The sequence below is a fragment of the Phodopus roborovskii genome, unplaced genomic scaffold (genome assembly GCF_943737965.1).
Source record: "Phodopus roborovskii unplaced genomic scaffold, PHOROB, whole genome shotgun sequence".
Lineage (NCBI taxonomy): Eukaryota > Metazoa > Chordata > Mammalia > Rodentia > Cricetidae > Phodopus > Phodopus roborovskii.
Window position 1 is genome coordinate 13257781 of NW_026125295.1, and position 14103 is coordinate 13271883.

Consider the following 14103-nt stretch of genomic DNA (forward strand, 5'->3'; position numbering starts at 1 on the left):
AATATGTGTTGCTTTTATTAGTTGATGAATAAAGCTGATTTGGCCAATGGTCAGGCAGAATAGAGCCAGGTAAAAAATCCAAACAAAGTTAGATAGAAAGAAGATAGAACTGGGGAGACAACATGTAGCTATGAAGGGGTAAGATGCCAGAACATTATCAGTAAGCCACAGTCTCACTGTGATACACAGATTAGCAAATATGGGCTAATTTAATTGAGAGCGCTAGTGGGTAATATGCCTGAGCCATTAGCCAAACAATTATAAGTAATATTAAGTCTCTGATTGTTTATTTGGGAATTGATTGAAGAAGAAAAACCTTCATTTACAGAGGACCTGTGTTCAACCATCAGAACCTATGTAGAAAAGCCAGGCATGGGGGGGGGGGGGGGGTAGGCACTCACAGTTGTAGCACTGAAAAGGCAAAAATAGATGGATCTCTGAAGTTTGCTGGTCTCACAGCCTACCCTATGTGAGCTCTAGGATAGTAAGAAGCCTTGTCTTAAAAAAAAAAAAAAATCTCACTCACACTCACACACACACACACACACACACACACACACACACACACACACACAAAGCCTTGTCTCAAAAAAACAAAAACAACATCACACACACACACACACACAAATCATGGAGGTCTGAGGCTCAGCTAAGGAGGCTAAGGCAGGAATATCCACTTAAGCTTTGGAGTTTTCTTTCAGCCAGCCTGGACAACCAGAGATCTTTACAAAGATAGCCAAGACCAAGTTGGGGAGATGCTCAGCAGTTAAGAACATGTTCTGCTCTTGTACAGCTCAGTTCCTAGCACCCTCTCACATCAGGGGACTCACAAGCAACTACAACTCTACCTCCAGGGAGAGTCAATGCCTCTGGCCTCTGTGGGCATATGTAAACATGTGCATAAAAATAATAAATCTTTTTCTTTAAAGACTAGAATGTTAATTTATTTTACTAAATTCCATCCCCCCACCTCTCTTTTGGGACAAGGTCTTACTATGCAGCCTCAGATAGCCCTAGAACTTACTATGTAGACCTAACTGACCTCAAATTTATGAAACCCTATGCCTCTGCTTCCCAAAGGTTACAATTACAAGTGTGCATCACCACATCTAGCCTACAAGCCAATTTTAAAATCTGGTGTGCACTGAAGTTAACCAAACTCAGAATCATCTGAAAATCTAAACACAAGAACCCTGGAACATTGCCAAACAGATTATTTCTATTTTGTAAGCAGAAACAGTAAGCACTGAACACTTGGTTTGGAAACAGCAAGGCAAATGGTGTACTTATTAATGGTCATAATGTCAACAAACCTGAAGTCTCAATAAATTGCCCCAAAGAACCCACAAGACGAACAAAAAAGTGGAACAAGGTGTGGTGGCTCATGCCTGTAATCTAAACAGGAAGTAGGGGCAAGAGGATCTCAACAGCAAGGTCATTTTTTGGCTACACAGTAAATTCAAGGCCATCCAGGGCTTACAAGAGACCCTTTCTCAAAAACAAAACAAAATGGGGAAGGGGATTGATTAGCCCTTTTTTTTTCCCCTAAGAGTTATAGTTTCGGATATTGCATCCAGGTCTTCAGCACATTTTGAGCTATTTTTGTGTATAGTGAGATGTTTTTGCAAAGGGATTTCCAATGCTTGAATTATTTAAAAAAAAAAAAAATTAAGAGATTCTACCTATGTAGCCAAATTGACCGAAACTCACAATTCTGTAAGTGCTGGGATTACAGGTGTTTGTCATCATTGTTGGCTTCTCTCTGCACTTTCGACCAAGCCTGAGGGACCAAGCCTGAGGACCCGAATTCAGTTAGAGTCATATGGTGGGACAAGAAAACTGACTCCAAAAAATTGTTCCCTGACCTCCACAAGCCAGCCATGGCATACACGTGCACATGCATAATACATACATATATATGTGAACACATACATACATACATTAAAATTAAGTGAATGAAGGGATGGAGAGATGGCTTAGTGGTTATGAGCACTAGCTACTCTTCCACTGTATATAAAAACAACTCCTACTATCCCCAAATTTTATTTTATTTTTTTAAATTTAATTTGTTGTTCTTTTGAGACAGTCTCTACATAGCCCTGGCTGTCCTGGAACTCACTCTGTAGACCAAGCTGGCCTTGAGCTCATCAAGATCCACTTGCCTCTTCCTGTGTTGGTATTAAGGGCATGTGCCACCATGCCTGGCTTTTAACCTAAAAATTAAGATAAATTCTTTCGAAATAGAGTATCTGAAGATAATCCCGCAGACCTACACAAATGACCAACAGTATACAGGAAGATACTCAGCAAGCATTATTAGCTTTTACTAGGGAAATGCAAATCAAAACCACGATGGATATGGAGGAGTTAAAACCCTCAATACAGGGGGTGGGAATGTAAAATGGTAAACACTTAAGAAACTAGTCTGTCCCAGTATGGGGGGGGAGGGCATATCTCAGGGAGTTCAAGGACAGCATGGTCTACATAGCATGCACCCAGGGCAGCCAAGCCTACACAGTGAGACCCATTTAAGCAATAAAAAGAAAAGAAAAAAAGTAGTTTGGGGTATTTCTCACTTGAAGCCTTTCTCACTCAAAGGAGTTCTTTTTCACTTTTCCTTAATAAATCTATTTCCTATCATCTGCCTTTGAGCTTCTTAAGAAAGAAAAAGGAAAAAAGGAGCCTGGGTCTAGAGTGGTAGTACTAGTCTTCAATCTCAGCACTGGGGAGGCTGTGGCAGGAGGACTGAAAGTTCAGGCCTGAGCTCAGTTGCTAAACCTTGTCTGGAAGGAAAAAAGGAGGGAGGGTTTAGTATTTCTGTTCATATACACAAGTATACAGCCACAGGGTAAATATGCGCCAGAGTTTAGAGCAGCACATTCACTCTACTTGCAAAGTGGAAACACCTAAGTGACCATTCACCCATCATACAATGTGGCATGTTCAAACAATGGAACAGTAACCAGAAACAGAAGGCAAAGCACACCCACAACCAAAGAGAGCTAAAGAGGAAGGATCACCTAAACAACATAGGCAACACAGCAAAACTCAAAAAAGGAGCCAAGAGCTGGATTTAATAACCACCAACACCATCCAACTCCAGCACTGTATTACTCCAGAAGTTCTGTATTCATTAATTATAATACTCTGAAGGGAGAGGGGTGGCTCAGTGCTGGAAAGTAAAATAAAAATAAAAGGGGCTGATGAACTGGATCACCAGTAAGGCTACTGGCTGCTCCTGCAGAGGACCCTGTTTCAACTCCCAGCACCACATGGTAGTTCACAACCACCTGTCCATTAACTTCAGCTGGAGGGGATGGGCACATACGAGTACACATACTCTCTCTCTAAGGTAACTTCTATAAGTGAAACCCTATGTTTGTCCTTTATTTCTGGCTCACTTCAATTAGCATGTTTTACTTTATTTGTTTGGTTTTTGAGACAGGCATGTGTCACTATCCCTCCACCTTCATTTAGTCTGTTTTCAATGTTGTAACATCATCTGTACTGGTAGCCTGTATCAGAATTCCATTTCTTTTTTAAGATTAAATAACATTCCATTGTGTGTGAGTTTGTGTACATACTGTTTTATTTGTGGATACTCCATCCATTTGAATTTTCACTACTGTGAATAACACTACAATGCACAGTTAACTATGCAAGTATGTGACCACCTACTTTCAGATCTTTTGGCTACATATCCACTCTACAGTAATTCAATGTTTAACCTATTGAGGACCTACTAAAATAACATCCATACAGGCTGGACATTTTACGGTCCAATTTGGGGTTTCAACTTATTCCACAGCCTTTTTGTGTGTGTGTGTTCTATTTTCATTAATAACCATCCTAGTAAACCGGACATGGTAGGACTTGGAAGGCAGTGGCAACTGGATCTCTTTGAGTTCAGTCTACAGAGTGAGTTCCTGGACACCCAGAACAATACAGAGAAACCCTGTCTCGGAAAACAAAAAGCCAAAACAAAAAAACAAACAAACAAACAAACAAAAAAACCCCACTTTATTCCCAGAAAATGGTTATCATTGTTTTCATTTTTAAGACAAAGAAATCAACTTACACAGGTTTGACAACTTGACCAGGACCACAGAGCAAACCTGTGGATTTGGAGAATAATTTCTAATTTCTTCAGAAGCTATGTTATATGCACTAAGTCAAGGCAAACTCAGAATAGCAATGCACTGTGATGCTTATAGTTCTTACAGCAATAACCATTTCCTTGCCAACTGTTACTTGAACATTCAACTAGACCACTTAAAACTAGTTTGTATTTTCTTTGTTTTTTGGTTTCTCTTTGTAACTATAGTTATCTTGGAACTCAAGCTGAAACAAGGCTGGCCTTGAATTCATAGAGATCAGCTTGCCTCTGCCTCCCTAGTGATTAAAGGCATATGCCACCAATGCCCTGCCTGAGTGTATTTTCTGCACCCACATCAGACAGCTCACAACTGCCTGTAATTCCAGCTCCAGGGGATCTGATGTATTCTGACCTCTGGGAGCGCGGGGCTATAGCAAATACACAAATGTGGCATACACACTAACACATAATCAAAAACAAGCATGCAGGAACTGGGCATTGGGATGCACATTTTTAATCCCAGCACCACTCAGAAGACAGAGGCAGGCAGATTTCATGAGGTCAAGGCCAACTTGGTCTACAGTTAATTGTTGCAGGCCATCCAAGGCTGCAGCATAGTGAGTCCTTGTCTCCAAAAAAAAAAAAAAAAAAAGGTAATTAAAATAAAAAAATTTAAAAAGCAGGCTAACTCTATTAAGTTAATAAAGCACAAGTGGAAGCAAATGAAATTGCTCCTTGGCAACCTTAAATCAAACGAACAGAATGCTACTTGTATACTTTCCTGCAACCAACACATTAAACAAGGTATTGATTATGCTCACCAATTTTATTCAACTGTGTTAATCCATACAGAAGTCTTAAATTTTAAATCTCTAAGTTCTTAATCGATTACATTTTAAGAAAAGGAAATGCGTAATTAACCGATCAGGGATGGAATAACCTAACAGAAATTTCCTTTAAATACTTAAGCAAAGGGAGAGTGGGGACAGGTGAAAAAGTTGACAACTGTTGAATATAACAGCATTGATGAGGGAGGTTCAACTGTTGAACATGAGTGACAGCATTGAGGGAGGGGTTCAGCTCTTCTGCCTTCTTATATTTTTGGTTGTGAGCCTAGCCTTTAACGGCTGAGCCATCTCTCTAGCCCTGCCTTCTCGTGTGTTCGCTTGAGATGTTTTCATTGAGGCAGAAGCAAGAAGATGTCACAAGTTCGAGGGCAGCTTGAGCTATCTGCTGAGTTCCTGTTTAATCAAGGCTACTGACCTAGTCTTAAAAAATATAGTTTACAGCAATAACTTTTTCAAAACCTAAATCTTTGCAAATAAAGTTATCGTCCTGCTTATTCAGGACGAGTTGCCGAGTGCGGATGCTCCAGCCTTCGGAAAGGAAGCAGGCTATGGGGTCTAAAGCAAAGGCAAAGCAGCTTCTGGCGGGACCGACTTAAGCTCCGCGCCACCACGCGGACCAAAGAACGCGCACGCTTCATTCAAGGCTGAATCTGACAAATCACTCTCTGTGAACGCTCCGGCTCAGAGAACCGCGGAGCTCAATTTGGAATCGGCACACGCCGGGAAACCCAAGCAGCCCGGTTAGAGAGCCCTCGGGTCTCGGTCCAGGGCAAGGTCGGGCGCCGGGCCCTCAGCTCCGCTGGTCGGCCCTCGGGTCCCTCCCTGGACCCTCCGCTTGGTGCCCACCTCGCACCTCGGCCTCGCCCCGCCCGCCTACCTTCCAGATCCACATCGTCCGAGTCCGAGTCACTTTCCCCGTCCTCCTCGACGATGGCGACCGCGCTGGAGTCCTGCGCGTGAAAGGTCGTCGGGGTGGCGATGAGCGTGTCTGAATCCTGGGCGCGGGCCTCGCGCAGGCGTGTGAAGTACTCTATCGCGAAGTCGATGAGGTCGGGCGGCTGCTGCCGCAGCACCTCCACAGTGTAGCCCTGCAGCAGCTCCGTGAGCCCCGGCGGGATCTGGATGTGGCTCATACCGGCGACGGCCGAGGGGACCGGCGGGTAGGGGCGGCCGGCGGCTGCAACCTGCGCACTCCCTCACGCCGGCCTGTCACTCGGCGCCCGCGGTCTCCCGCGCGGCCCGCCTCGGCCTTCCTCGCGTCGCGCCTTGTTTCGGCCGGGTCTGCGTTTGTTGTGCGGGCCGCGCGACCCTTCCGCTACCAAGCCAGCCTGGCGCCGCTGCTGCTGTCACCCCGGCCGCCGCCGCCGCCGCCGCCGCCGCCGCCGCGGGGACCGACGGGCTGGCGAGCTGGACGGGCGCGGCAGGCGCCCGGGTTGTGACGCACGCGGCCTCGGGCGTGCGCGTCCCCGCCGAGAGATGGCCCACAGTGCGCGTGCGCCGCTGAGTCGTCCGCTCTTGGAGCAGTCCATGGTCAAGGTGCGGGAGGCCCCGGAGATGCGGAAAGAGTGACCCAGCTGCGAGGCAGGCTGGTTAGTGCGTCTCGCCTGGTCACAAAGACCTTTCACTTATGCTTTCAGAACATGCTGAGAGCCTCTTAACAGTGCCGGGGACTCTGATGTGACACAGGACCACCTCTCCTTGATTCCTGCTCTAGTGGGGGAGCAGAGGGTTCAATCCAAGGAATGACATTAATGCTAACCCCCAAAATTGAATGGGACTTGCCCAGAGGAGGAACTGGAAGAAAGTCGTCTACTAACGCAGTACTGCAAGAACAAAGACCTGGTCCACCCAGGACCACCTTGACTGACAGGTGGAGCAGTGCAACCGAATACAATGTCCTAAGCAGTCTAGTATGAGGTCGTGAGATGTCAAAAGGGAGAGGCTTTGTAGGAAGTAAAAGCTGCAGTGAGATAAGTCCTTTGGAAGCCTCAGGCAGAGAAATAACCCTGAAAGAGCTTGCTCAGCCAAATGTGAGCAATAAGAAAATGGACAGAACTTTGGCCTTGTTCCTCCTTTTGGACATTTCCACCCTGTTCTTCACCTCTTTCCTCCCCACTCTCAAGTCTGGGCCCTGGGCCACATGATTTGATGAAGTAGAGCAGACCTCAGGCCCTGTCGCCTTTTGCCTCTGGGAAGAGGGCAGAGGGCAATTGGAAAGGCCAGGCTATTACCCAACTTGCTTCCTCCTGTCACTAAACTTGAATAGAACAAAAGAAGATATCCTTCCTGGGATATCCAGCCACAACCTCAGTGCTGGTCAAAGACCCAGTAAGAGTAAAGTCCTCCCTGTCCCTGCCAGAACCAGGCAGCAACTGATTAGCTGTAGATGTGAGAGCCTGAAGGGTATTGGAGATGGTTAAGCACCACCTGGTAATTACCCAGGATTAATTAAGATCTTCTCTAGCACCGCCCATAGAGACTTGGCACAAATCCAAGACCTCAGTGTGACTGTGAATTGAGTGACAGTGTGGAACTCAATGCAGAGGCCCTAGGCTAGGTAGACCTGTCATTACAAACCGCTGTGCATCCCTGAATATGGTCCTTAACCCCACAGAGTAGTCTTGGATGTTAAACGGCGGGAAGCAGGGTCCAGTATGTTGGCTAGGTACTTACTGCAAAGTTGTGAAGATTGAATGAATGATACATTCAGGACAACAAAAGCAGAAACTGCTCTCCTGACTTCACAGTCTCATTACAGGTATCCTTTCCTTCAAAGCCATGCTTCTAATCCCAGAACATGAAGGATGCATTAGACAGGCAGTCTGGAGTCAGACATGGTGGTAGGTAAATGCTTGTAATCCCAGCACTTGGGAGATGGAGGTAGCAGGATCACAATTCAGTGCCAGCCTCTGTTACATGATGAGTCCAAGCTGGCCTAGGTTACACGAGACCATCTCAAAAACAAACAAAGACAAACAGTGGAGATTGGTCTCTTCTGCTCTTGGACTGACTTGTAAATTTTCCAAAATTCGGACATTGCCATTAATACCCAGAGCACCTAGTTGTGCCCCCACTTCACCGTAATGTCCAGGGGACTGCCTCTCCAAACAATCCTACAGCCAACCTTTTGAAAACGTAAATTCACAACTCCAAGTCCTAGTGTTCTTACATTATCAGGTCTTACATGTTTTAAATGGGGCACTGGCAAATGAAGAGTTAGGACTCTGACCCCAATTACAAAATAGAGGAGAGGAAGGCTGTTGACAGAGCTGGGTGTGGACAGGGTCTCCTAGTGTGCAGAAACCCTCTTGGCTCTGGCCTTCCTGACTTGTTCACAGATGCAGCATTGTTCAACCATCTATCTGTCCAGCAAACAGCATCCAAAGGACACCCTAACCTGGTGAAGTGGTACATAATTTGCAGCCCCCATTGTTCCGGAGAATGAAGCAAGAGAATCACTTGTGTGCACAGGAGTTTGAGGCCAGCGTAGGCCACACTGAGGGATCTTTGTCTTAAAGAGAGAAAGAGAGAGAGAGAAGAGAGAGGGAAAAAAGGAGAGAGGAAGGAAGGAAGAAAGAAATGAAGGGAAGAAGAAAGGAATGAAGGAAAGGAAGAAAGAAAAGGTAGGAAAAGAAGAGAAAAAAAAGAAAAGAAAAGAAAGAGCAGGCAGTCTGGGGCAAGAGAGACAGCTCAGAGGTTTAAGAGCCCTTGTTGCTCTTGTACAGGATCTGGTTGAGTTTCCAGCACCCATATAGTGGCTCACAACTATTCACAACTCCAGATCCAGGGGATCCAGAGGTCACAGACCTCTGCAGACACACATGGTACACATAATGCACGGAGGCAAAATACTCCTACACAAAAATAATCTAAAACCAGTTGTTTTAAGGAGGGGTCTAGGATGTAACTCGGTGAGAGGTTGCACTCAATACCCAAAACCCTTGAAGGGCTGGAGTGAACAGAAGTTAGAAATCCTACAGCTGCTCATCTGTCTCCACATACCAGACTAGCTGTGAAGTTAGCTTGAGGTCCAACTTGATTACCACCCCAGAGGAAGAGGTCTACCTCTTCCCTATCTTTCAATAAGTAGCAAGGGCTATCCTGACTGCCCATTTAAGCTAACTAAAAAGCCTTGAAACAAAAGAGAACATCCGGGGACCTGAGCCCTGCATTTTCAACCTTTGTCCTGAATCCATCCTGCCTACATTCAAGCCTGTCCAGCTACACCACTGAGTGTTACCATGGCAACCAACCCCACCACAGCTGGTTCTGACAAATGGCTGCTAAGAGCAAGTGACAATAGTGGATGGAAAAAGGCTAGAGCAGAGACCTTCAGAAGAGCAATCCAGTGGATGAGAACCCTCATCCTATGCTGTCTTCCCCCACAACCCCTCAGATAAACAGACCACACCACCAGCCACAGACACGAATGCGAATACAATGAGGCTAATTCTCAGAGGCGTTTACAATTGCCTATGCAGAGTTTGCACAAGTAGGACACAAGCTGTTTAGCCCAACAGTAGGAAGGGGCTTGGTGAACGCAAACTCAGGCAGAGTACCAACTGCTCTTTCTAATAAAATAGTGAATTTCCTATACTCCTAATAGGTTTATTTCTTAAAACCATTCCCCTCCCCAAAGGAGGGATAAGCTAATATTCCTTCAAGTCTTGCCCTTGGCCTGGGTCTCAGCTTACTTACCTCATTCCCTTTACCTACTAAGAGAACTCAACCCCAGTGGAAACACAACCTACTCACCTGACCAAGAGGCCATTTGACGACCTTAAACTCTTGGTTCCCCTGCCTCCTCTGTAAAGATTACAGGCCTGCGGCCATGCTCAATTTATTCAGTGATGAGGATTGAACCAAGGGCCTGGGGCATACTTGACAACACTCTTAAGTGTGCCACATCCCCAGCTCAGCTTCTTTAAGATCCCGGGTCCCTGCCCTCCAGGTCCCTGGAACCTGCTGCTTATCTGCACACACCTGTACGCAGACCCTCAGGTCACTTACTACCAGCTTTCTCATGAGCCTGATTAGCAGGAGATACTGGGGAACTTTCCTTTGCTGGCACCCATCTGTCCTTTAGTCTACATTATGCCTCCTCCAAGAGGCCACACTCTTTGATCTAGGAGGTCTGATCTATTTTAACAAACATCTATGCTCCAGGGAGCAGTTAATTCCCAGGCCACCTGTTTCTGTACCTGTGAGCCAACAACCCCTTTTTTGCTGGGACACTGTGTCCCAAGAAAGTGTCAGTGTCTGCAGTAGACCATTGGTCTGCTTTCGAGATACCTTAGGGCAAGGAAAAACACTGGGAAGCATAACAAAGAAGCAGAGAAAGCAGAAAACGGAGCCCTCAGGGAGCAGCAGGCCCTGGGGCCTTTTCAACAACAATCAGGACTGTACTTGACACTGGCCTGACTCACAGGCCAGGTACTTGGACCTTGACCCAGAAATACAGTCAGGCCTCCCACAAACTGGGTCAAGTTAGCCCCTGGACTTGTGATAACATCACAAGAGTTTCTTCAGGCCACCTAGACACAGGGTCCCTACTCTATTACCAGCTCGCCAATGGTCTTTGTAGATCATTCTCACCTGGCTGAGCTTTCTACATCTGAAAATGAAGTGTAAAAAAATATGTGTAATTATTGAGTTCTCTGAGGATGGAACTGGGAAACTGGGGGAGGGGAGGTGTGGTTCACTGACAGAACATGTAATCTAATCACTAGCATTGCTTTTCTTTTCTAAAAAGCAGGGAACTGAAGCTAGGGCTCACACATCTCTTAAGCACTGCTGTGCTACGTACAGCTCCAGACCTTTGTGTTTTTATTTCTACGTATTCTCACAAAGTTGCCCAGGGTGGCCTTGAATTCTCTTTGCATCACGGCTGGCCTTCAACGTGAGATCCTTTTGCCTCAGCCTCCTGGTTAGCTGAAATAAGGGGCCCTGTCCTACCCTAAAATTGATGAAGGAGGGAAAGGTGGGCATGAGAGGGTACAAAGAAGACAAAGGTAGAGGAGAACTTTGTACAGCGGTACATGCCTGTAATCCCAGCTCTCGAGGTTGGGCTACATAGCAAGTTTAAGGCCAGCCTGGGTTACGTAATGGGATGGATGCAAAGAAAGAAACAAGTCTATGTGTTTGGGGGATAGGGTTTGGGTTGTACTTCTAGTCTCAAAAGCCTGTAGTGAGGGAAGATGCATCTTTGTATCAGAAAACAGTACTAAGTGCTTGTGAACTTGTTACAGCAACCTGCCCTGTCCCTCACCCTTAGCCTCGTCATTATGACTTTTTAAAAATTTCTGATTCAAGCCACTATCCCTGATCAATCACTGACCTCCACTTGACAGACAGAGAAATCATTGGGGAGGTCCCAAATTCCCCACCCCCACTCCATCCCTCACACTCCTGTCAAGAGAGATATATATGGAACAGGTGGCATTTCAAAGTACATCATAAAAGTGAGCCCTGGCTGGGAGGGCGTCACTTGCCATCTGCTCTGTTCCCTTCATAAACATGCCTCCAGGGGCTTCCCTGTTTGACTTCACATCCCCTAAAGTGCAAAGGGATAAAATAATCTCCCCCGCCATGAACATCAAGGAAGCAAAACACTTCATTTTCAAATGGGAAGTATCTGCAAAGGAATATGATCCTACACTATGAGAATGGCTGGCATTTTGGCTGAAACGCAAATACTCAGAGCTTCCAGTCTAGGGATGAGGTTTCCAGACAGAAGCCTGCACCCATGCCCTGGCTGTTGCTCTCCTTGTCTAAAGTGTTTCTCCTCTCAAATCTGCACTTAAAAATCTAAAGTCTGACTTTCCTTCATCATAGTAAACTCATGGTAACTTTGCTTTGTTTTTTTTTTTTTTTTTTTTGTTTTGAAACAGGGTTTCTTTGTGTTGCCTTGGCTGTACTGGAACTCACTGTGCAGCTCAGGCTGGCTACAGAGATTTGCCTGCCTCTGCCTCAAAGTGCTGGGATAAAGACATGAGCCACTGCCACCTGGCTGATAACTCTGCTTAAAAATGAAATAAAATAAAATAAGGCAGACCATTCCTGGTCAAGGGATACTAAAGATAGCAGGAGAGGTAGGCTTGAAACTGAATTAACCTTCTCTGGCAAAGGGCCCCCAATTTTTGCCATTTTTTTTCTTTTTGTAACTTAGGACTGGAGAAATGTCTCAGCAAGTAATAGCATTTGCTGTACAAGCACGAGGATCTGAATTCAGATTACCAGATTACCAGAACCCAAGTAAAAACCTGGGCATGATCACGTGTGTATGTGTAACCCAGCAGTGTGAGGGGGTGGGGAGAGGGAGATTCTAGGGCTGACCCTTACCCTAGCTCCAGTTCAGTAAGAGACTGCCTCAAAGCAGAACACTCAACTTCCTCCTTTGGCCTCAGCACTTGCACATAGTGCCTGTTTATGTGCACACACGCATGCACACACAATCACACACACTCTCTGTTGCATATACCACACACGTAAAAATGATCAGTTACATGCACTTTTGAATACATACAAATTCTTTTTCTAGCCAGGTATGATATATATATATATATATATATATATATATATATATATATATATATATCTCTCCAGCATTTAGGGGGACCAGGAATTCAAGGTTATCCTCAGCTACATAATGAGTTTGATATCAGCATAAGTTACAAGACAGACACCCTGTTTCAAAAAAAAAACAAAACACAGGCTGGACAATGGTGGCACATGCCTTTAATCCTAGCACTCAGCAGACAAAAGCAGGTAGATCTCCATTTTAGGCCAGCCTGATCTACACAGCAAGTTCCAAGACAGGCTCCAAAGCTACACAGAGAAACCCTGTCTCTAAAAGAAAAGAAAACAAAACAAAACAAAAACAAAAAACAAAATGGGGGTAAGACTGAAGAGATGGCTTATCAGGTAGGAGCACTTGCTGCTCTTCCGGGAGAACCTGAGTTTGATTCCCAGGCAGCTGTAGCTCCAGCTCCAAGGGATCTGATGCCTCTGTTTCCTCGAGCACCAGCACTCATGTTCACAGACACACACACACACACACACACACACACACAATTAAAAATCTTTCAAAAAGATTTCTTTTAAAAAATGAAAACTTTATTTTTGCCTGAGGATATAGCAAAGATGGTAAAGTGCTTGCCTAGCATGCAAAAAGCCCTGGGTTTGGTCCCTAGCACCCATAAACTGACTGTGGTGATCACACTTGTAATCTCAGTACTTGTAAGGGAAGGCAGAAGAATCAGAAGTTTAAGGTCATCCTCCTCAGGCTGGAATACAGAAGACCTGGCCTCAAACAAACAAATAAGTCACCCTCTGAGCCACCTCACTGGCACCTCTGCTTGGCCATAATTCTCATCTCATTATTCACAAGTCTCCTTCGAGCACAGCTCCCTTCCTTGAACTCTCATCTTCAGCTTCCTGCAAAGTTAGGTTTGCACCCCTAACCCCTAAGTGAGGTATGTCTGCCCTTCTCATGCTCAGAGTGATAGTTCTAAAACCAAAGTCCCAAGGATCTCTTCAGACTCTGGCAAGACAGGAAGTGACAGTAAAACTAACTTCTGGCCAAGCAGGACAATGTTGGAAAAGCCAGGTTCCTTTCAGCAAGCTCTCCCATCCACTAAGACCAGAACCAAGCTTAGGGCTCCCTGTTCCTCATCCACTAAAACAAGGACCAAGCAGCTTAGGGATCCTGGTTCCAACCTCCCTCTAGCTACATCAGATTACACAGCAAGTGCCAGACCCACAGCCACCCCCAAACTCAGAACTGCTTGTGTCTTTTTTGATCAACTGACTTTCCATCTATAAACCTGGAGAGCTATGTGGCTCAGGAGAGAAAGGAGAATGAATCAATGGATGGATTACAAGCCAGGTTTTGGGGTGGCCTGCCTGCCTGCCTGCCAGACTATATATGAACCAATGAAGCCTCCCAGCCCACCCATCTTTCCTGGAATATCAAGGGAACCAGAGAAGTCCAGGCAGCCAAAACTTCCTCCTTGCCTGCTAGAGGCCCAGCCTATGGCTCCCAGAAACAGACTCTGATTCCCGGCAGCCTCCAAAGGCACAACCAATCCTGCCGCACTGTCCCTGTGTCACAAGAGAAAATATCACAGAATGCAAAAATTAGAAACAATATTTATTGTT

The 14103-nt window shown here is 45.6% G+C and overlaps 2 protein-coding genes across 3 annotated transcripts in view; both read right to left on the reverse strand.

Annotated features, from left to right (window-relative positions):
* Positions 1-6340, reverse strand: part of Prkar2a (protein kinase cAMP-dependent type II regulatory subunit alpha) — a 51186-nt gene extending 44846 nt beyond the window's left edge. Inside the window, exon 1 of the mRNA XM_051204010.1 lies at positions 5822-6340. Within this exon, the coding sequence (XP_051059967.1) occupies positions 5822-6077 (256 nt within the window). The 5' untranslated portion in view covers positions 6078-6340. The remainder of the gene's footprint in view (positions 1-5821) is intronic.
* Positions 3889-14103, reverse strand: part of Impdh2 (inosine monophosphate dehydrogenase 2) — a 134829-nt gene continuing 124614 nt past the window's right edge. For both annotated transcript variants that reach the window (XM_051203995.1, XM_051204002.1), the window contains exon 15: positions 3889-3900. The gene's annotated coding sequence lies outside the window, so the exon portion shown is untranslated. The remainder of the gene's footprint in view (positions 3901-14103) is intronic.